The sequence below is a fragment of the Zalophus californianus genome, chromosome 16, assembly GCF_009762305.2.
Source record: "Zalophus californianus isolate mZalCal1 chromosome 16, mZalCal1.pri.v2, whole genome shotgun sequence".
NCBI lineage: Eukaryota > Metazoa > Chordata > Mammalia > Carnivora > Otariidae > Zalophus > Zalophus californianus.
In genome coordinates, this window is record NC_045610.1 from 46,345,422 (window position 1) to 46,369,982 (window position 24,561).

The 24,561-nt window shown below is 39.0% G+C and overlaps 1 protein-coding gene across 5 annotated transcripts in view; it reads left to right on the forward strand.

Moving 5' to 3' along the window:
* EFCAB3 (EF-hand calcium binding domain 3) overlaps positions 1-24,561 on the forward strand; it is a 133,156-nt gene that overhangs the window by 70,173 nt on the left and 38,422 nt on the right. For all 5 annotated transcript variants that reach the window (XM_027624497.2, XM_027624500.2, XM_027624498.2 and 2 more), the window contains 10 exons: positions 3,474-3,527; positions 4,377-4,481; positions 5,886-5,939; positions 6,387-6,491; positions 7,410-7,463; positions 8,050-8,154; positions 8,746-8,799; positions 10,227-10,331; positions 15,749-15,802; positions 23,015-23,068. In XM_027624497.2, coding sequence (XP_027480298.2) covers positions 3,474-3,527; positions 4,377-4,481; positions 5,886-5,939; positions 6,387-6,491; positions 7,410-7,463; positions 8,050-8,154; positions 8,746-8,799; positions 10,227-10,331; positions 15,749-15,802; positions 23,015-23,068 — 744 coding nt within the window. The remainder of the gene's footprint in view (positions 1-3,473; positions 3,528-4,376; positions 4,482-5,885; positions 5,940-6,386; positions 6,492-7,409; positions 7,464-8,049; positions 8,155-8,745; positions 8,800-10,226; positions 10,332-15,748; positions 15,803-23,014; positions 23,069-24,561) is intronic.

The window sequence follows — 24,561 nt, forward strand, 5'->3', positions numbered from 1 at the left end:
ACATATATACAAAAATGAAGTTAAATATATTGAAAAGATAGAATGTAACTGTAAAGATGAAAATTTAAAAAGACTTTAACAAAACAAAAAAAAAGGAAGAAGGTAAAAAGAGAGAGAATATGATCAGATAGGTGAATAGGACAAAGCCATACACTAGAGGTTGGGTGTACTTTGGTCTGTTAGAAGAAACTGCATCCTGGGCGCCTGGGTGGCTCAGTTGGTTAAGCGACTGCCTTCGGCTCAGGTCATGATCCTGGAGTCCCTGGATCGAGTCCCGCATCGGGCTCCCTGCTCAGCAGGGAGTCTGCTTCTCCCTCTGACCCTCCCCCCATCTCATGTGCTTTCTCTCTCATTCTCTCTGTCTCTCAAATAAATAAATAAAATCGTTAAAAAAAAAAGAAGAAACTGCATCCCAAAATTGTAAAGAAAGAAAAACTTATATATAGAAAAATAAAATTAAATATAATGAAGGGATAGAATGTAACTCTAAAACGGAAAATTTAAAAAGATTTAAAAAAAGAATTGCTAAAATAAGAAATTGGCTGAAAAAGAAAGGGGAAAAAATTTTTTTTTAAATTTAAACTGAAAGACTAAACAATCATGGGGGGAAAGCCATAGATTCTATGTGCTGTATTCCCCTAGCGCTGGAGTTTTGCAGTTCTCATTGACCAGTAAACTTGGTCTTGGCTGGATGTTTTTGCTGATCTTCTGGAGGAGGGCCGGTTGCCTCGATTCTCAAGTGTCTTTGCCCCAGGCAGAATTGTACTGCCCTTGCCAGGAGCCAGGCTAAGTAACCTGCTCGGGTTTGCTCTCTGTGGCTTTTGTTTCCTGAAGGCTTTCCACGCAGCTTTAGAGGATGGGAATGAAAATGGTGGCCTCCCAATCTCCAGCCTGGCCTGGAGCTGAAAGCTTGGGGCCCCACTCCTCAGTGAGCCCTCAGAGAAAAGCAGTCAATCACTCCTGTCTCCCTGATCTCCAGCCACACTCCATGCTCACCCAGCCTGTGACCAAGTGGTCCTATCTCAGGCACATGACCCCATTTGGAGTCTCCAAACCCTGCAGACTCCTGCGTCTTGCTCCCACACTTCTCCTCCCTGCGGAGGAAGGGGCTTCTCACTGGTTCTGCTGCTTGGTGGGCCCCTGCTCGGAGAGCAGTCACCCAACTATGCCGCAGTTTAAGGTTTATGGCAACCCGGAGCTGAGAGCCCACTCCTGGGCTTGCTGATTTCAGCTGGCTTCCCCACTCTGATGCCTGAGAATTCTGCCGCACTGAGGCATCGCTGGTCTTTCTGTGACCCCAGGGATCCTGAGACCACAGTCCCTGCTTAGCCACCCGCTCACCTTTCAGGCCAGGAAGTCCCTCACTGGAGCAGACTTCTAAAAGTTCCGATTTTGTGCTTGGCTGCTATATCACTTGCCTGTAGCTAGCTTTCAGAGGCTCTCTCCCCCCATGGTTTATCTTCCCATATATTGCCCTGTATTCACTTCTCTGCACCTCTTACCTCACAGAAAGTGGTCGCTTTTCTATTTGTGGAGTTGCAGCTGTTCTTTTCTTAGATCTCCGTTTGAGTTCGCAGGTGTTCAGAATGATTTGATTGCTATCTAGCTGAATTCCTGGGACCAGACAAAACTAAGGTCTCCTAATCCTCTGCCATCTTGGACATTCTTTCTCAAATAAATAAATTTTTAAAAATCACATTTGTTAATATCACCACCAATCTTATTAAAAATTTTTTTAGGTATTGAGAACCTATCAAGTCATGATGTGGATAGAAGTTTTTCTAAATTTAAATTTTTGTTTGAAAACTTGAACTCTACCATTAAAACATCTATTGTCAATTGTTTTCTTAAGATAACAGTCTCACGGTGGCGCCTGAGTGGCTCAGTCGTTAAGAGTCTGCCTTTGGCTCAGGTCATGATCCCAGAGTCCTGGGATTGAGCCCCGCATCAGGCTCCCTGCTCCACTGGAAGCCTGCTTCTCCCTCTCCCACTCCCTCTGCTTGTGTTCCCCTCTTGCTGTGTCTCTCTCTGTCAAATAAATAAACAAAATCTTTAAAAAAAAAAAAGATAACAGTCTCACTTTGTTCATTTTCAAGAAGATGCTTCCCAAATACCAAACTCTGAATAACTAGATTTTGTCCATTTTTGCAAGTGAAAATGGTATTCATGAAAAAGCAGCTAGTTTGCTTAACTCAAACAATCATACAAGTTCTTTTCCTCAAGAAATCATAGTATTTTCATATGCAACTGACATGCTTTATACAAACTTCTCAATTCATTATACAGAATATTAAAAAGGTGTGTTCTCAAGGGTTAAGATTTAATAAAATCAGTACCTTTTGCTGCATTATCAAGAACACTCTTTTTTTTTAAGATTTTATTTATTTATTTGACAGCGAGAGAGGGAACACAAGCAGGGGGAGTGGGAGAGGGAGAAGCAGGCTTCCCGCGGAGCAGGGAGCCCAACGCAGGGCTCGATCCCAGGACCCTGGGATCATGACTTGAGCCGAAGTCAGACGATTAACGACTGAGCCACCCAGGTGCCCCTATCAAGAACATTCTTAAGTGAAACTGACATTCTTTTACTACAAGTATGTACAATGAAGAACACAATGACTGCTAGTACATTTGTTGCCATGGCCTTGATTCATGCAAAGATGCCTGCAGTTTCACCTACTCCTGCTTTTGCACCACCAGTGCAGACATCAAAAGTGTAAAAGGCAAAGGGTATTGGGTGACTCCAGAGGTCCCTGGACCACACATTGAGAACTGTGGCTCTAATCCATCTCAACCTTCTACTCAGTGCAAGAGAACTAGGTCTGAAAGAAGGAAAACTGACCTCTAGGATGGAGCTGACTTCAAACAAAACATTCCATTCACCATAACACTCTAAAGATTTTTAATAGCTCGGGGCGCCTGGGTGGCTCAGTCGGTTAAGTGTCTGCCTTCAGCTCAGGTCATGATCTCAGGGTCCTGGGATCAAGCCCCACATTGGGTTCCCCTCTTGGTGGGGAGTCTGCTTCTCCCTCTCCGTTTGCCCCACCCCCCCGTTCATGCTCACTCTCTCCCTCTCTCTCCTCAAAATAAATAAATAAAATCTTAAAAAAATATGTTTTTAATAGCTTATGAAATAAAAAAGTTATATTAATTGAACAGATATATACTTAAAGCTTGAAATTTTTTGTTATATGTTCCTGTAGATTGAAAATATAATAAAAATTTTAGAATAGAATATGAAAAATTATTGGGATTCCATACACCAAATCTTTGTTTAGGAATTTTATACAGGGGCACCTGGCTGGCTCACTCAGTAGAGCATGCAACTCTTGATCTCAGGGTTATGAGTTCAAGCTCCACATTGGTTGTAGAGATTACTTAAAAATTTTTTTTAAATCTTCAAAACAATAGAATTTTATTTAACTTTTCAAGTCTCATTATCTTCATCTGAATCTAAATTCTGAATTTTCCTACAGAAGATGAAAAGATTGATTTGGATACGTTGATGGAAGCAGCTAGTGCTTTTACAGGTGAGTGAGAACTTATATAAGACATCATAAAATTGAGATTTTTTTTTTTTAAGATTTCATTTATTTGACAGAGAGAGACACAGCAAGAGAGGGAACACAAGCAGGGGGAGTGGGAGAGGGAGAAGCAGGCCTCCCACAGAGCAGGGAACCCAATGTGGGCTCAATCCCAGGACCCTGGGATCATGACCTGAGCTGAAGGCAGAAGCTTAACGACTGAGCCACCCAGGTGCCCCATAAAATTGAGATCTTGATGCCTTATAGAGAAATACCTTTTTAAAGCAGTTGTTTACCCCCTCCATCCATCATTAATAAGTTTGCTTTGCTATTTTACCTATTTATTGATGATTTTGTCTTACTGACAATAATTTAGATCATTAGAGATTTACAAGTGTGGGCACTTTCAAATATTTTGGCCAGTAATGTGTTCGTTTCTCTAGTGTTCAAAGAATCAAAATATAGGTGAACACAGTGGATTTCAATGTGAAGTTTTTGCATCAGGAAATATGGTCACTATGAATGGTCAGTCCCATAATTCAGGTCATGAAGCAGTAACAGAGATACTACTTACCAGTACAATTATGTATATTCTATATGGCAGCATAAGTCATTGGGCAGTTATACTCTATGCTATATTGACCCATATACAGAATAGGAGTATTAACTTCTTATTTTGATTAGAGAAACTTTTCAGGTACTGAATTTTACAATAACTTGTGTAAGTATGTCAGCTCATGTATTTCAACTTCATCCTGCAGTTAGAAATAATGCTGTGCGGGATTATGTTTTCATAGTTTAGAATAATTATATTTTTTAATATTGTCACCTGAAATGAATCCCATCTATTCAAAGGAGAAAAGGTTGAAGCCAATGACTTAAAAAATGTGCTGAGAAACATGGGAATTGAGACCACTGAAAAAGAACAGTTGATGCTGTTGAAAACTCTGCCAATCTCTAGTGAGTGTTTAACATGCCATCATGGTGTTCGAGGAAGTGTGGTACTGTGGGCTTCTGGGTGAGAACGGTCTAATGCTCTAAGAAACCCCCTAAGGAAAATGCAGTCCAGACAGAAGAAACCCCATTCTTGTCACTTGTGTTTTAGTTTGGAAGTGAGAAACTTGTAAGTGAGAAATTCCTCTCTTTTCCATTCAGTCAATGGGCCCCTTGCTAAATATTTCAAATGCTACACAGCTAAATTCTTCTGTAGCCCCCTGAACGTGCCCCACATCCTCAGGCTTGGCCCTGATAGCCCTCCCATCTCCCCATAATCCAGCAACTAAAAGATAAACACCTGAGAGCAGGGGACCACCAGGACCATGTGCTTAAACTGTCAGAATTTGATTCTGATTGGTCAGTGATCCAACCAGTCCGTCCCTCAAAAATTCCACCTCCTGGGCACCTGCATATGCTCGCCCCCAGAGAAGCTAGAGGCCAGCCTATACTTCACCTGTGCCTCCTGCCCAGTCTCAGGGACCTCCATGGAGACATCCTTCCCCACACCCTATAGAACCTGTCCCCACTTGTCCCCCGAACAAGAGCAAGCCTAACACATCATGGTGGGTGCTTGTACCCCAGATGGCAGAAGCAGCAGCCCAGGGAGCAAATGCTCAATACCCATCGAAATTCCCCTCACATCTACCTAAGGCTGTGTCCACTCACTATGTCTAGGGTTCCCCCAGATTGCTCTCAAGGGGCCAGTTATGAGAATTGCAGCATGCTTAGGATATTGGCTCTGAGGGAACAGGGTAGACATGCACAAAGAAGCAGATGGACTATAATGGAGACAGCCACATCCACATGCCAGGCACTGAGGGTTCTGTCAACGCTGTAGACACTCATTCCTTCCACGGGAAGGGGCCCTCTGGAACAGACAGCTCCTGTAGCGATGGATTGGGCTGGTAGATGTCCCTTGTTCTCTGCCCCTGTTGAATTTCCCCTCCATTTATGAAAACAGTTTGTTTGGAGAACAAAATTTATTTAAATATTGTTTTATACTACTTTGGGGTTGATAACTATTTTTAATAAAATCCCTTTATAGACTCTATGTTCGGGCTAAACCTATAGGAATACTTTATGGGCCTAGAGCATAAGCAAGAAAAAGAGAAAGACAGAGGGGACGAAGTGCTGTTAAATAAGGGAAGAATAAGAAAGAAGCATGTATGTGGGTGTATTTGTAGCCTGCGTCAGCTACTGCCGTGTGGTCCAGCTAGGAAATAGATTGACCACATTGTGGGCATTCCTTTTATTATTATTTGAGGGTGAGGCCGAATAAATTTCCAGAGGAATTACATAAAATGCCTTGTAAAATTATAGAGTTCCTTATCCTTTTTCTTTTGACTTGAATTTTACCCTATCTCACAGGAGATGGAATGGTGTATAAGAAGAGATTATTGAATAGTGTGAAGCCTCTCAAAGGTAAGAATCATGAGAACAACTAAAATTTATTATGCTTTGCACTTGCTATTTTAGGTTTCTGATTAGAATCATGCTATGCCATTATTCTACTGGTACAGTGACACTGAACTTATGCCTCATAACCTACCAGTCTCCTTTCAGTATAACTACATTTGAGGAAGTTATTCTTAGTAATATGCAGCAAGTTTGAGATTTTGATTTCATTTACATTGGTTATCTTTATCAATTCATCAGACTTATCTAATTCTTTTTCAACCATGATTATACCAATTAAAAGTTATAGCACAATGTTGAGGAAGAATTTTCTCCTCTCAACTCCAACACTGACTATCCAGGTTCATTTAAATGGCCAGTGTTTCACTGCACTTACAGTGGATGTGTACTCAAGGCTAGCATCTTCTGCTTCCTGGACTTACTTGAATTATTTACATCCTCTTCTTTCCTAAGGGAAAAAAGTCAGTGTCAAGAACCTGAACACCCTTGTAAAGAACATGGGGATTCAGCTTGAGAAAGAGGACTTTCAGGACTTACTGAACCACCTGCCCATTGATGGTAAGTATTTCAGATACCACTGTACCTCAGGGCAAATCTTAGAGCTTCTATCTGAGGGCTTCTGAAAGTAAAGCTATTTTTTAATATCTTTGAAAAACTTATGAAAAATTTCAAACATCTATCAAAACAGAAAACAAACACTGTAACAAACACTTGAGTACCCACTGGCTAGAGTCAGTAAATGTTACCATTTTGCCATATTTCTTTCATATATCTTCCTTCCTTCCTTCCCTTCCTTGTACACTTTTTTTTAGTAAGATAAGGTTTCATTAATGACTGAATAAGACCAATTTACCTGGATAAAAATGTCACAGAGGCAAAGATAGTAGAATTCATTAGAAAGGATTTGCTAAGGGGTGAGGCCCAGGCTAAAAGTTCCTGAATTAGAGGGTTCATAGATTCAAATGCAGAGCTAGTGGCTTCCCATTAAAAACTTGATGCAAGGGGTGCCTGGTGGCTCAGCCAGTTAAGCGTCTGCTCAGGTCATGATTTCGAGGTCCTGGGTTGGAGTCCCGCTCAGGCTCCCTGCTCAATGGGGAGTCTGCTTCTCCTTCTGCCTCTCCCCCTGCTCATGCTCTCTCTCACTCTCTCTCTCAAATAAATAAGTAAAATCTTTAAAAAAAAAAAAAAAAAAACTGATGAAAAACAACTTGTAAGAGAGCCAGACAGCACATCCACACAGCCTGCACATGCCAAACCAAAATAAACAAATTGTCCTTCTTCCCTAACTCGGGGTCCTATTCTCAACTAACAGGAAGTAGGCAGGTGTGGCTAAGGCAGGCCACTGTCACCAGCACACGTCTGCTGCCCCTACCTGCCACTGCTGAATTGCAACCCTTTGTATTACAACTTAAATTTTTCATATCATTTTTCTAAGTCTAAGATTTGATCTCGTGCCTGAATTGTCTTTTCTTACAGAGAATAAAATGGTTGATTTAAATGTGGTGATGGATGACGCAAAAGCTTTTACAGGTAAGAAATTGTGGTAAAAACGGAATTCATTATTAACTAAGACCTTAATGCTTTATAGAAAAAAAAAGATGTTAGATAGTAGTTTTCTCTTCAGGCTGTTACTGACACGCTAAGTTGTACCCCTACACATTTAATGGTTAAATGTTTGTTTTATAATCTTACTATTTGATTTGGTATTTTTCCTGTGTCATGTGGAGTTTGGGCCAATAATGTTTTCTACTTCACCACTGTTTCAACAACCAAACTATAGGTGAACTCTGTTCAATCTCAAGGTGAAGCTTTTGTAGGACAGCCAGGAAATATGGTCACTGTGTCAAAAGACCCCATAATTCAGGAAATATATTGGCATTTGACTTATATCTGGGATTATATATACTTTTCTTTTGCTTGAATTAAAAGTGTAAATTCTCTTTCTGACATGATCTATACACCCACATGTACTCAAAATCTATATAGGTTAACAAGTTTCATTGTCAATTTGCACTTCTAATTAAGCCTATGCCACTTAGGTCATCTTTTTCATCATTTGAAATCCTTCATCCATTTCTAAAATTCTTATATGTTAACAATTTCCATCTTTCCAAAGGAGAGAAAGTTAATGTCAATAATCTGAGCAATGTGATGAGGAAAATGGGGCTAGTACTCACTGATGAGGAGAAGCAGCAGCTGCTAAAAACTCTACCCATTCATGGTGAGTATTTAGCACATCTTTGAAACCCAGATTTATGGGCTTGTGTGTGAAAACTGCTGAAATTATATATGTGTATGTCCAGTAAAACCCATTTAGAAAGCACAGTTTCACAAAAGAAGAAATTCTGTTCTTGTCACTTACATTTTAATATTGAAAATTGGCAACATCTTTCACTGGTCCCCATCATCAAGGCTAAATTATCCTGTCGCCCTGGAGCATCGCCTCACCTAAGTCATGACCAAGGGAAAAAGAAATTTTATACTTCATGTATAAAGGAACTTGTTCATAAGGGAACATTTAAGAGAAAAATTAACAAAGTCAGAAATCAAATGATGAATTAGGAGAGTAAGAGTAGGAAGGAAAAGGGGAGAAATGGGGAGATAAAGAATTTTTAATTCAATAATAGGTAGGTTTATATCAGTGAAAGCTTTCTCTTTGGTTTCATTCTCACTTGAGGGTAAAATAAAATAAAATCCTAAACAAATCCTAAGGGAATTTTTCCCCCTGAAATTGGATGTTGTGTTGTCTTTGTGCTGTCTTTGTTAATCTTCCCTTCATTAACCTCTATTCTTAATTGTGCTTGTCTTACAGCTGATGGAAAAGTATATAACAATAGATTGCTAAAAGGTGTGAAGGCCCTCAATGGTGAGTGAGAAACACAGTGAAAGACCCAATAAAAATAAAATCCTCATGTTTACCATTTGCTTTGAAATGTTACAACTTTGCTTCTTGCCAATTTTTTTTTAAGATTTTATTTATTTAGAAGGAGAGTGCGTGTGTCTGCGTGAGTGGGAGGAGGGGCAGAGGGAGAGGAAAAGAGAATCTCAAGCTGACTCTGCTGAGCACAGAGCCTGATGCAGGGCTCAATCTCACGACTTGGAGATCATAACCTGAGCCGAAATCAAGAGTCAGATGCTTAACCGACTGAGCCACCCAGGTGCCCCTGCTTCTTGCCAATTTTTTGATCCATTGTTATGGACTCAACTTACCATTTTTCTTTGGGTACGTTGACATTTGGGGATATAAGGAAAGTATCATCTTACTGTAGGAAGTTCTAACACTGTTTTCTAGTAAACACCCGGAACTGTACAGACAGTTGTTGTTTCAACCACAGGTAGATGTGCCAATTCTCCCTGTTCACTTCTCATGGAAAACTGAAGAGTACCTGGGTGGCTCAACTGGTTGAGCGTTTGCCTTCAGCTCAGGTCATGATCCCAGGGTCCTCGGATCAAGCCCTGCATCAGGCTCCCTGCTCAGCGGGGAGCCTGTTCTCCCTCTCCCTCTGCCTGCAGCTCCCCTTGCTTGTGCTCTCTCTTCTTCTTCTCTCTCTCTCTGTCAAATAAATAAAATCTTAAAAAAAAACCAAGAAACTGAGGCAAAGTCCCCTGGATGGGTATTAAGGAAAATATCTTATCTCTACTCCTTATACTAATACTGTTGTAAACAATTATATTTTTTATTTTTAATTAGAAAAATATTTTTAAAACAGCAAATACTACAAGAAAACTATCCAATTCTACCACTTGGAAAACTGATAAAAGAAGTGTAAGTCAAGTCATGGGGATCTAATGTAAAGCATGGTGACTATAGTTAATAATACTGTGTTGTATATTTGAAAGTATAAGAAAGTAGATTTTAAAAGTTCTCACCACAAGAAGAAAAAACTTGTAACTTTGTGTGGTGATGGATGTTAACAAGAATTATTGTGGTGATCACATTATAATATATACAAATACTAAGTCATTATGTTGTACATATAAAACTGATACGATGTTTATTTGTCAATTGTATCTCAATTTTTTAAAAAGTGAGAGTCCCCCTACCTCCCACCAATCTCATGCCTCCCCATGAAGGTACTGTTTACTGTTTACCTTTTTCTCAATGTTATCTTTCTCAATTTTTTCCTACTTTCAGCAGACATATCTAAATCTGGGAGATAAATATATTAATAGTTTCTTTGTGCCCTTGTGGTTTACCCTCCAGTTGGGATTTATGATGCATGACCATGATTAGCATTTTTCACCCTTAAGCACCAATATTCGTGTTCTTATTCCATGCCCTTCTTTCCTAAGGACCAAGGGTCAAACTCAGAAAAGTGAAATCTGTGATGGAAAACATGGGAATTAAACTCAAGGATGAGGAACTTGAGGAACTAATGACCCAACTGTCAACTGATGGTGAGTGTTACAGGCATCATTTTGCTCTTCAGAGAAATAGTGAACCCTTCTATCAGAACTGCTGAAAGTAGCCTGCCTTTGTAGTATTTAATGAAGTAAATATAAATAGAAAAACTTAATTCTGACTTATTAGGAAATACTATCTCCAAAAATGCTTTTTAAAAGATCTGTTGGGGATACTACTTGCAAAACTCAACCATGCCTGGGAATGCCACACATATAAGTCGCTGAAAGAAAAGTGACATTTTTTTTTACTTCATGTATAAAGGAACTTGTTCATAAGGGAACATTTAAGAGAAAAATTAACAAAGTCAGAAATCAAATGATGAATTAGGAGAAAATGTTTGTAAGGCAAAGAGCTAGTACCCCAAAGGTAGAAAAAGCCTTCACACATTGATAAAAAAAACATACTGGAGTAGAAAAATAGGCAAATATGCAAATAGATAATTCATAAAAGAGGAACATAAATGCCCAGTAACACGTGAAAAGATGACTAACCTCATCAATAATCATGAAAATATAAATAAAACAAAATACAGTATTATTTTCACTCATTGGACAGGCAAAACTTAGCAAGATTGATAACATCTACTTCTGGTGAGGGTATGAGGAAAGGGACTTCCTGACATATTTCAGGTGAGAGTTACCATTGCTATATATCTTCTTGGAAAAGTCATTTGGCAGTATCTGTGGGGGAAAAAAATTCCCTTTTCCCTGGTGAATCCAAGCTACCTGCCTCATCTATAGTATATAGCATTTCTTTGTGCTGAGGACTGGTCTTTGTTCTGCCACTAAATTGCTGGCAAATAATTTAACCCTACCAAATGTTAGTTAGTGTCTTCATATGTTAAATGGGAAGCTGAACTAAATGATTCTGTATGGTCCCTTCTTGCTCTGAAATCAATATAGATAATACATGTTAAGTACTTAAGGCAGTGTCTAGAATACTCAGTAAATGTTTGTCATGATGATGGTGGTAGTGGTGAAGATAATGGAGAAGATGTTGAAGAAGAACAAAAGGAAGAAGTAAAGGAAATTCTGTGACCTATAAATTAATTTTGCCAGTTATAAAAATATAAGTCCTAATAGAATAAATATTTGTTTACTAATTATGATCTTTATATAAATAAACAGGTAAGATGCAACTAGAGCATTTTACAAGAAATCACTGGGCTCACTGGCTCCTCCTCCACTACTCCTGTTCTTATTCTTGGCAACCTCAATATCTTCCATATAGATTAGGGCTTTTGACTTTACTGTGCAATAGACCCCTTTGACGGTATGATGAATGGATCTCTTCTGAGTATATTTTTTAAATGCATAAAACAAAATACATAAGATTACAAAGGAACTAATTATATTAAAATACAATTTATCAAAACATTAAAGATATCAATTATTAACACTTATTAACACATTTAACAAGTTCTAGTAGTAGATCTAATAATTATTAGAATTTTAAAGTAGTGATGAGCCTAAACAACTTTTCAACACATTCGCAACAACTACCATATAATATGAAAATGTCAGTGATTTGTATTAGTAACAAAGTCATAGGTTTTGCTACTACTACCACTAATAATTGAAGAAAATGCTAAATTTAAGTTAGTGGTCAGTGAAAATAAAGATATACAGTTGCCCCTTGGACAATGTGGGAGTTAGGGGCACCAGCCCACTGTGCAGTTGGAAATCTGCATGTAATTTTTTTTTAAGATTTTACTTATTTATTTGAGAGAGAGAGAGAGAGATCACGAGCAGGGGGGAAGGGTAGAGGGAGAAGCAGACTCCATGCTGAGCAGGGAGCCTGATGCAGGACTCGATCCCAGGACCCTGGGGCCATGACCTGAGCTAAAGGCAGATGCTTGACCAACTGAGCCACCCAGACACCCTGCATATAACTTTTGACTCCTCAAAAACTTAATTACTAATAGCCTACTGTTGACTGAATGCCTTACCAGTAGCATAAGTTAATCAACACATATTTTATATGTTATATGTATTATATACTATGTTCTTTTTTTTAATTTAATTTAATTTTATTATGTTATGTTAGTCACCATACAGTACGAGGGGGAAACAAACCATGAGAGACTATAGACTCTGAGAAACAAACTGGGGGTTTTTTTGGGGGGATGGGTTAGCCCGGTGATGTGGTATTAAGGAGGGCACATATTGCATGGAGCACTGGCTGTATACGAAAACAATGAATCATGGAACACTACTATAGTCTTACAATAAAGTAAGCTAGAGAAAATAAGATGTTATTAAGAAAATCATAAGGAAGAAAAATACATTTATAGAACTGTACTGTATTTATCAAAAAAGTCCACATAAAAGTGGCCCCCTATAGTTCAAACCCATGTCATTCAAGGGTCAACTGTATTTTTTCCACATTCAAGCTCAAGGATTCCCTGAATTCTATCATTAGAGGGTCCATAGACCCTAGGTTAAGAAATCCTGATTAAATCCTAATTAATGCCTGATATAAGTCACTCATCCAACACCCTGGCTTCCTGTCCCTTGACCTCTCTAATTTCAATCATCTTTTACTCCCATACCCTTAATTGCTCCTCACATGGTGATGACCTAGACCTTGTCCTCACCTAATACTTTATCACTCCCAAAATCTCTACTTCACCTACCCACTCTCTGACCTTTATCCTTCCAGTTTATTTACTATGCAAACATCTCTGCCACAGCACAATGTAGAAATGCCTGAAAAACCTCCCTTTCTGTAAAATTAAAATTGCCCACTAAAGTGAGCTTATGGGGAAAATTGGAGAAGCCCGTTCAAAATGTATACCACTTTGTAACCAGAACACTAACAAAAGCAGCATTTGATACTGTGTGAGGAAGCTTAGACAGCCCAGGTAAATAGCTCAGAGTAGCTGGAGACTATTAAAAAAATATACACACACACCCACAAGGAAAGAGTTGAAGAGCTAGCTTGCAGCTCTGAAATAATGTAGATGGAAGCAGAACCCCTGAGCCAGTGAACCTGGTTCCCCTTCCTATATTACAGGCACTTAGTTTTAAACATTTTATTAAAATAGAACTGAAAAGTCCCCTGCCATAGCCAACCCAGAATTTTTTCTTTTCCTCTGACATTCTTAATTCTAATTCTTTCACTTAGGAAAAAATGTGTGTGAATGAACACACTGTCCACATTGCTCTGACATTATTCCATTCAGCAACTGAATGTGATGAATTGGTGCTATTGAGCAGGCGCTGTAGCAGAACAGAGTACAGAATTCCAACTCTAGCTCCTCACCGGCCACATGGCAATCTCAGCTCCAATGGTGGGCTGGCCCTTCCACTTGTGCCCTGGATCTCATTCCCACCTGCCTTCTCAAAGACTGAACTCCTGCAGTTTCCCGCCTTTCTCTCCTGCGCCATCACTTTCTCCCTCTCCACTGTATCTCTCTATAGATGCCACTGACACGCAGATAATGCTTTCGTCTTCCCCTCATCCCCTGCGGCTACCACTCCACCTCTTAGTCCCTCTTCCCAGCAGAACCTCTCAAAACATTGTCATTACTTAGCCACACTTGTGGTGAACACAGCATAATGTATAAAGTTGTCAAATCACTATGTTGCACACCTGAAACTAATGTAACATTGTGTGTCAAGTATACTTCAAAAAAAGAAACCCCAAACTTGTGGTTACTTTTTGTCTCTACTTCTTCACTCCCATTCACTCTATAGCACTCATTCCCTGACATGGAACTGAACAAGATTTCAGTCATCAGTGACCTCTATCTCTTCCCAAGGTTCATGGTCAAGTCTCTGTTCTTATTTTACTTGATATTTCAGCAGCGTTTGACATAGTGATTAACCCCTCTTTATTGAAACATTTTTTTTTCCTCCAGACATTTAAAGCCCCATACTCACCTGGTTTTCTTCTTTCCTCACTGAGAGCTTCTTCTCTGTTTCCTTTTCAGTTTCTGACTTTTTCCTTTGCAAGATTTCTAAATAATGGAGTGTCCAGGACAGACTCTTGGCTTTTTTATCTACATCTTCTTCCTAGGAGATTACATCCAGTCTCATTGGGTCAGACACCTTCTTTAAGCTGATAAAAGCAAATTTATATCTCCAGCTCAACGTCCCTAAGTCAGGAATGGTATCTCAAACTACCTATTTGATATCTCCACTTGGATGTCCAAAAGCATCACGAATTTAATGGAATAGTAATTAATTCCCTTAAAAGCCTTAAGCCCTCCCCATCTCAGTAATGGCATCCCATCTACCCTGCTGAGTGGGAAAGTGGGGGGTGAGAGAAGATGAATAGTTTTCTTCCTTGATTTCTCCTTTCCCTTATATCCCACATTTAAATCTAGGCTCTACCTGAAAAATATGTCCTAAATCCATTTATCACTACCTCTACTGCTGCAGCCATAGCCCACCAGCATCTCTTTCCTGGGCCACTGAAACCATCTCCTATCTAGTCCCCATTCCTCCGGCTTCCCCATCCTGCACACATCAGCCAGAGTGATCTTTTGAAAGCTGAGATCAGGTTAAATTACTCCCCTTCTTCATGGCCTCCAGTGACATTCCGCAGCAACCAGACCAAAATCCCAACTTTATTATCAGGAGCCAACGGTGCCCTTCATGATTTGGCCCATGTCACACCAGCCTTTTCTCTGCCCCTCAGTCATAACAAAAAGCAGCAATTGATACTGTGTGAGGAAGCTTAGACAGCCCAGGTAAATGGCTCAAATTCATCCCCATCTTAAGGCTGCCACACGTACTGTTTATCTAGTTGGAATGTTCCTCCCCTAATTCTTTACACGACTATCTTCTTCTCATCATTCGGACCTCAACCCAAATAGACCCTCCTCAGAGAGGCCTTCCCTGATTTCCCTGTCTAAAGCAACCTACCATTACTCTTTATTATATAACCCTATTTTATTTTGATAACATCTTAACAGTACCTCAAATGATCCTTTTTGTTTTGTTTACATGTTAATTGTCTGTTTCCCTCTGCTAGATGTACACTCCTTGACAGCAAGAACTCTGCAAGCTGGTTTACTTTTGTATCCCCAAAGCCTAGCAAAGCGCCTGGCACATAGAAGCTACCCCCTAAATATTTGTTGATTAACTGACCACATAAAAAAAAATACTCAGGGTCAGGTTCATTTGTCCTCTCTCCCTATACTTACCTGTAATGAATCACTTCTTAATTTAATGTTACTCTGGTGGTCTCTAAAGCAAAGGGAAAAGGGAGATACAAGAATGATTCATTATAGATCGAAAACTTTCTTCATTTCTAAGATAGCACTATTATCTCTGAGGATAAGTCTGTAAAATTCTAAGGAAAATTTGGGGAAAAATTGCTGAATCCTTCTGGTCTTCATAGTTTCAGGGTCTCAGTAACATCAGCTTATCTGATTCTGAAGTTTATTTCCCTTGCCTTACAGATGATAGAACAGTTGGTCTGAATGATTTGATGGATACTGTCAGTTGCATCAAGGGTAAGTTGCAAGCTATGATGAAATGATATTATACATAACATCTGAATATTTTGCAATTGGTGGAGAAAAATATTTCCCCTTCATATATGTTTAAATTCTTTCATATGTGTTCCGTTTTTATGGATGCTTCTGAACTTGGGTAAACAATAATTAATGTGTGTTTATATATCAATGCCCATGACATTCTCTGAAATTTTCCCCAAAAGAGTTTTTCAACATAGTACTAGGTATCAAGAGCCAAAGAACTATTCCATTTCCCCCATGAACTCTACTCCCAGGAATTTATCCTCTGGAAATAATGAAGCTGAATAAAAGAAAAAAAATCTCTGCCTAAAGCCTTTCAGAGAAATTTGAAACAGCCTAAACATCTAACAGTATGGGAATTCCTACATACACCATGGCCTGCCAGGCTAGTGGGATATCATGTGTTGAAATGTTAACTGTAAAGATTTTGTGGCAATTTGGAAATATGTTAATGATGTAATATTGGGTCGGAAAAGCAAAATACAGAATTGTGTGTATATTAGATTTCCACACAATGAAAGTATAGCCTTATTGTCAAACGCCAGAAATGGAATATGAAAAACTACAACGGTTTTTGTGGTAGGATAGTAGAATTATATTTTTCCCCTTTATTAATCTTTAATGTTGTTGCATTGTTTTTATGATGAATGAGAAAAAATTACTTCTGTGTTGAGATGAATAAAAATCTTGGAATCCATGATGATCAGAGAAGCAAAGTCCAAGCAAATATTTTTAAATAAAAATAAAATTTTAAAAGCTAGTCTATAGAAAAACACTGAATTTTCAAGTAGAGTAGGAGGAAGAGTAAAAATAAAACCAAATCCCTGTATGCAGCTTAATTTGCTATGGATTTTGCAATAAGTCACCAGTCAATTCCTAACCCATGGTGTATTTTCTTTTTTGTAGCCACCAGAATTAAAGACATAGAACTTTTTTCTTTTTTTTTTAAAGATTTATTCATTCATTTTATTTATTTATTTTTTTAAATTTTATTTTATTATGTTATGTTAGTCACCATACAATACCTCATTAGTTTTTGATGTGGTGATCCACGATTCATTGTTTTCATGTAACACCCAGTGCTCCATGCAGTACGTGCCCTCCTTAATACCCATCACTGGGGTAACCCATCCCCTCACCCCCCTCCCCTCTAAATCCCTCAGTTTGTTTCTCGGAGTCTATAGTCTCTCATGGTTCGTCTCCCCCTCCGATTCCCCCCCCCTCATTTTTCCCTTCCTTCTCCTAATGTCCTCCATGCTGTTCCTTATGTTCCACAAATAAGTGAAACCATATGATAATTGACTTTCTCTGCTTGACTTATTCATTCATTTTAGAGAGAGAGCTCAAGCAGGAGGGGCAGGGAGAGAAGAGAGAATCTCAAGCAGGCTCCGGGTGCAGACCCTGCACTGAGCGCGGAGCCTGCCTGACACAGGGCTCTATCTCAGGACCCTGAGATCAGGACCTGAGCCAAAACCAAGAGTTGAATGCTTAACCAACTGTGCCACCAGGCACCCCAACACAAGACTGTTTTCTGAGCTTTCTGTGAATCCTGGGCATACGTGGGCAATTATATATATAAGTACAGATAGCATTTTTCATCCTTTGTAGATAGTTCTATAATATTTCTACAATTTATTTCTTAATTTTTCTAAGGAGAGGTGATTGATATCCAGGACTTAGACAAATTTCTAGCAAATGAGGGGATCGAGCTCACAGAAGAAGACATGAAGGAGCTGATGTCTCATTTGACTATTTTTTTTAAAGATTTTATTTATTTATTTGAGAGAGAGAATGAGACAGAGAGAGAGCATGAGAGGGGAGAGGGTCAGAGGGAGAAGCAGACTCCCCGCTGAACAGGGAGCCCGATGCGGGACTCAATCCCGGGACTCCAGGATCATGACCTGAGCCGAAGGCAGTCGCTTAACCAACTGAGCCACCCAGGCGCCCTCATTTGACTATTAATGGTGAGGTTTTAAAAATTCTCTTGTCTTCCCAGAAGTGTGTCTTTGTTATCCTGTGTATAAGATCCTCAGAAATGATCCTTGTCTTTTTTTTTAAGATTTTATTTATTTATTTGAGAGAGAGAAAGCGTGAGAGGGGGGAGGGTCAGAGGGAGAAGCAGACTCCCCACTGAGCAGGGAGCCCAATGCAGGGCTCGATCTTGGACTCCAGGGTCATGACCTGAGCCAAAGTCAGATGCTTAACTGACTGAGCCACCCAGGTGCCCGATCCTTGTCTTTTTATCACCTACAACAATGCTTCTCAAACTTGAACATGCACATGAATCACCTGGACATTTATTAAAATAGAAATTGTTATTTGGGTCTGGGTTGGAGCCTGAAAAATTCTACATTTCTAACACGTTCCCAATGATGCCAATGCTACTGGGCTATGGACCACACTTTGCCTATAAAGGTCCTAAAAGATGAAGAAATGATACATTAAGATTGTGCCCAGCCTTTCATTTCTTTTTTTTTTTTTAAAGATTTTATTTATTTATTTGACAGAGAGAGACACAGTGAGAGAGGGAACACAAGCAGGGGGAGTGGGAGAGGGAGAAGCAGGCTTCCTGCAGAGCAGGGAGCCCAATGTGGGGCCTGAACCCAAGACCCTGGGATCATGACCTGTGCTGAAGGCAGACGCTTAATGAGCGAGCCACCCAGGTGCCCCCTGGCCTTTCATTTCTTAAGTCACAAGTACAAGCAATATGTTAATTTGTGCCTGAGAGCAGGATTCCAGCCCAAAAATAAGAAGGAAAAATATTAGGGTAATTAAAATTAAAAAATAAAAATGAGGGAGAAATACATAAGAGGAAGCAAGGGCATTAAGGGTTGACTTATTTCATTTATGCTTGCTCTTTTGTTTGCTTGTTGAGATTTTTATTATTGTTTATTGAATCTGGCTACATATCTGCTGACTCTTCTGTTCTATAGTTACTTTAGTCTTTTTTTATTTCTACTATTTTCTTTGTTGTTCTGATTAAAAAAAAAAAAAAAAGTGATCTGGGAGCATTTGCGGAGTAGCATTTCTTACCATAATGCTTCAGTGATGTTGTTGTGTGTCTCTGACCTTGAATGTTTCAGATTGTATATTGATTTATTCAACCAACAAATATTTATTGATCACTGAATATGTGCAGGTGCTATACTAGGTACAAGGAATATAAGAATGAAGCAGAGAGTACAGACTTGGTTTTCTCTGCTAAGCCTAACTGGAAGTAGAAGGTAAAGCCCTGAACCAATATGTTTCTCAAATCCCAGTTTTAAAGCAATAAATTTGAACCTATTCATTGCAAACATCACTTTCTGTTCTCTCCAGTTTACTGTTTCTTCTTATTCACCTAGACTTTCTTCCTCTCCTCTCTCCAATGGAGAAAAGTCTCCTTTCAACACCTCCAATCCATTGCTCTTGACCTGATCATCTCCCACTTTGTCAAAAATTATTTTTTAAATTGAGATATAATTGACATATAACATTATATTATATTTCAGGTGTACAATATATGATTCAATATTTTTATAAAAAGTCATTTCTTTCATAATTCCTTCCCAACACTTTCAGTTTCATCTCTTTCTCTCTACTCTGCCTATGAAGAGGCACATAGTCCCCCACTCCTTTTAAAAACTAATCTTCAGCTGGTTCTTCTACCTCATAATTATGATCATTCATCCCTCATTCCTTTCTCAGTCTGCTTTTTTATTGTCTGTCGGAGCCGTTTCTGCTTCCTCGCTTCACATTCTCTTTGAATCCTTGCAATTGGCTTCCCCAGTCACATAGCCTGCAACTCTACTGAAATAACCCTCAGAATCTGAAATCACGAATAATTTACTTTGCCGGCCTCACTTATTCTAGCTTCCAAACATGGGAACAAACGAGGGTTTATTTCTCAGTCTTCTCAGTTTTAATTCCTTCCCTCCCTTGATTATATCACTCCTTGATTGTCGCTTCATTATCAACTCTCTATGGTAGCAGTTCTCAAATCAGCATCTAGGGGCACCCCACTCTTTTGGAAGGTCCATGAGATTGAAACTATTTTTGGGTGCCTGGGTGGCTCAGTCATTAAGCATCTGCCTTCGGCTCAGGTCATGGTCCCAGGGTCCTGGGGTCGAGTCCCGCATTGGGCTCCCTGCCCCACGGAGAGCCTGCTTCTCCCTCTCCCACTCCCCCTGCTGTGTTCCCTCTCTCACTGTGTCTCTCTGTCAAATAAATAAATAAAATCTTAAAAAAAAAGAAACTATTTTTAAAATAACACTAAAACAGTATTTACCTTTATCATTCTCATTCACTCACAAGTGTACAATAGCTTTTCTAATAAGCTACGTGACATATCCACACATGATATATCTGAAAAACCTATTAAAATATTTCTTTTCTGGGTGACTGGGCAACTCAGTCAGTTAAGCATCAGACTCTTGATTTCAGCTCAGGTCATGATCTCAGGATCCACTAGGTGTGGAGCCTGCTTGAGATTCTCTCTCTCTCCCTCTGCCCCTCCACCCACCTCGTATACTCTCTCTCAAAAAAAAATAATAAATAAAATAATAAAATATTTCTTTTCTGACTACATAACTTTATAAGGCCAGATTTTCTTCAACCGAGAAAACATATCACAGCAAACTAAATGCAGAAACAGACTGAGAATCCCAGCTGTCTTCTATTAGGCCAGACATTAAAGAGATTTGCCAAAATGTAAAACAATGCTATTTTAGCTTAGGCTGCTATAACAAGAATACCATACACTGTGTGGCTTATAAACAACAGAAATTTATTTCTCACAGTTCTGGGGCCAGAAGTCCTGAGATCAGGGTGCCAGCAAGGTTGAGTTCTGGTGAGAACCCTCTTCTGGGCTACAGATTGTCACCTTCCCGTGGTATCCCCACATGGCGGAGAGCACAAAGCAGCAGGCTCTCTCCTGACCCACAGGGGCACTAATCCCATTCATGAGGGTCTGCCTTCAGGATCTCATCCTATCCTAATCACCTCCCCAAAACCCTGCCTCCTCATACCACCATATTGGACATAGAATTTTAATATTTGAATCTGGGGGGACACAAATGTTCAATCAGTAACATTACCTTTCCCACTAAATTTTAATGCCTTAATTTTTTCATTTTTCGGTTGATATATATTTTTCACTAAAAAGTATGTTAATAGGTACTGTATTTATTATTGCTATCTTAAAATATTTTTTAAATTTCTCAGTTTTAATATCTAATATGGTAATTAAACCCACATAATAGCTGTAACTCACATAAACCTCTTAGAGGTCCTCAAAAATTGTTAAGAATGTAAAGAAGTCCTGAGACCAAAATGCTTGAAAACCTTTGTTCTCTGGATTATTCTTTGTCACCACTGTGTTTACAGCTGCCTGCTGAATACTTCTTCCTTTCTGTCCCACCGGCACCTTAAGCTTTTTTTGTGGGGGAAGAGTGGACTTTTCCTTAAACACCAGATGCATACATTTGAGCTAAATCAAATTCCTCAGTTATGGCACACCATCATCATTGATCCATGCAAGGACCCCTTGTGTTTCATTTTATTATTTTCTCCTTTACCTCCTACTTCCGTTCCTATTTCCTTCCCCCCATCATGGGTACATTCTCTATTATATTTAATGTATGCTCTTCCAATCCACCTTCCTCATGTTTATTTTAGATATGTGTGTATCCCTTTAAAAATTCAATGTCTGTGGTATTTAATTTCCTTAAATGGTATTGTGCTATAAAACTCATTCTATTTCTTTTTTTCAATCAACATTTTTAAAAGCCTTATTGAGATAGAGCTCACATACCAAACAATTTATCCATTAAAGTATATAATTGGATGGTTTTTAGTACTCACAGATATTGGCAACTATCACCACAGTCATTCTAGAACATTTTCATCACCTAAAAAAGGTGCTATGTATATGCAGAAGGTTCTAAGGGAGCATCTAGCCAAGACCGGGGTTTTCTGGAAAAGGCCCTAAGCTGAACAAGTATGGAAAGATCATTCCAGCCAGAGAAACATACTCTGTAATCTCAAGAGTGATAAATACACCCTCTCAAATGTGTTGGTTCTCAAGAAATCCTTGTTAGAAGAAAACACAGAGCAGCTCCTTCTCTACCTATTCCAACTCTAAGCAATTGGCCAACATAGTCTCTTCATATCTTTTGTTTGTTTTAATGTCATCTGAGTTTGGAAAAGGTGCTGCCAGATTTGAGCCCTGGTTCTTCTTGTAATATCTCTTCTCCACATGTAACCTTTGGATTGTCATACCTTGAAACACAGAAAAGAGGAACTGTATTGAAGAAGTAGAGAGATTTGTCTCGCTAAAGATTTATCCTTTCTTCCATCATACTCACCTGAGGGGAAAAATGAATCCAATTCCCAAGCAAACCAGCTTCTCTAATTCTTCTCTCTCATAGGAGAAGTTCCAGCCTGCCATGGCATTTTAATAATTTCACAACTTTTTTCAGTTTTTATGAGTTTTTTATTTAAATTCAATTAATTAACATATAGTATATTACTAGTTTCAGAGGGAGAGTTCAGTGATTCATCAGCTCATATAACACCCAGTGCTCATTATATCACATGTCCTCCTTAATGCCCATCACCCAGGTACCCCATCCCCCCCACTTGCCTCCCCTCCAGCAACCCTCAGTTTGTTTCCTAGAGTTAAGAATCTCTTATGGCTTGTCTTCCTCTCTGATTTCATCTTATTTCATTTTTCCCTCCCTTCCCCTATGATCCTCTGTCTTGTTTCTTAAATTCCACACATGATAATTGTCTTTGACTGACTTATTTTGATTAGCATAATACCCTCTATCTAGTTCCATCCATGTTGGATGCAGAGAAGGGAACTCTCTTACACTGCTGATGGGAAAGCAAGCTGGTACAGCCACTCTGGAAAACAGTATGGAGGTTCCTGGAAAAATTAAAAATAGAACTACTGTACAACACAGCAATTACACTACTAGGTATTTACCCAAAGGATACAAACATAGCAATCCAAAGGGGGCACCACCTGCACCCTAGTGTTTATAGCAGCAATGTCCACAATAGCCAAAATACGGAAAGAGCCCAGATGTCCATTGACAGATGAATGGATAAAGAAGATATAGTATATATATATATACAATGGAATATTACTCAGTTTTTATGAGTTTTTCTGTGATTTCCTCTGTGTCTGATTCAAATGTTTTACAGGAAATGGGAAGGTTAGAGTGGATTCAATAATGGAGGACCTAAAGAAGTTTAAATGTGAGTGGAAATTTATGATTCACTTTATAAAAATGGATAATCTGGTGCTATAACTTTATTTTTACATGTGTTTTCTTGGTTATAAAAGTAATACATATTCATTATAGAAAATTTCTATATTCAAAAAATGAAAGAATGCAAAAGGAAAATTTTAATAACTCTTAATTCTATCACCCAGTGATAATCTATAATTTTTTTCACCCCTAATTTTTTCCTTATACAAACACAATTTTTGTGCATTTAGCTTCAAAGTCCCACTTTCAAACTACTTTTCCATTTTCTTATTAATACTAAAATTTTACCTATTGATAGTTATGTCTGATGACCTGAAATTCCTTTTTGGATGCCTGTGAAATTTAACACATAACCTCAGTACTTTCTTTTTGCAGGCCTCTTAGCATATTTATTTCTAAAATAAGTTTCCCAGTGCAAAATGCCACCGTCTGTACTTACTTAAAAAGAATGAATGGGAAGTTTAAAATGATGCTGTGATTATGGTGAATGCTGTGAATTGTGTAAGACTGATGAATCCCAGACCTGTACCCCTGAAACAAATAATACATTATATGTTAAAAAAAAAAAAAAAAGATAGTAGGAAGGGAAAAATGGAGGGGGGGAAATGGGAGGTGGAGATGAACCATGAGAGACTGTGGACTCTGAGAAACAAACTGAGGGTTCTAGAGGGGAGGGGGGTGGGGGGATGGGTTAGCCTGGTGATGGGTATTAAAGAGGGCATGTTCTGCATGGAGCACTGGGTGTTATATGCAAACAATGAATCATGGAACGCTACATCAAAAACTAATGATATAATGTATGGTGATTAACATAATAAAATAAAATTTAAAAAAAAAGAAAATGATGCCGTGAAACTTGTCAGGAGAGGCAAGTTAAAACTTATCTTCTAGCTACCATACGATCCAGCAATTGCACTACTGGGTGTTTACCCCAAAGATGCAAGTGTAGGGATCCGAAGGGGTACGTGCACCCCAATGTTTATAGCAGCAATGTCCACAATAACCAAACTGTGGAAAGAGCCAAGATGTCCATCGACAGATGAATGGATAAAGAAGATGTGGTATATATACACAATGGAACGTTATGCAGCCATCAAAAGGAATGAGATCTTGCCATTTGCAACAATGTGGATGGAACTGGAGGGTGTTATGCTGAGTGAAATAAGTCAATCAGAGAAAGACATGTATCATATGACCTCGCTGATATGAGGAATTCTTAATCTCAGGAAACAAACTGAGGGTTGCTGGAGTGGTGGGGGGTGGGAGGGATTGGGTGGCTGGGTGATAGACATTGGGGAGGGTATGTGCTATGGTGAGCGCTGTGAATTGTGCAAGACTGTTGAATCACAGATCTGTACTTCTGAAACAAATAATACAACATATGTTAAGAAAAAAGAAAAAGAAGAAGATAGCAGGAGGGGAAGAATGAAGGGGAGTAAGTCGGAGGGGGAGACGAACCATGAGAGACGATGGACTCTG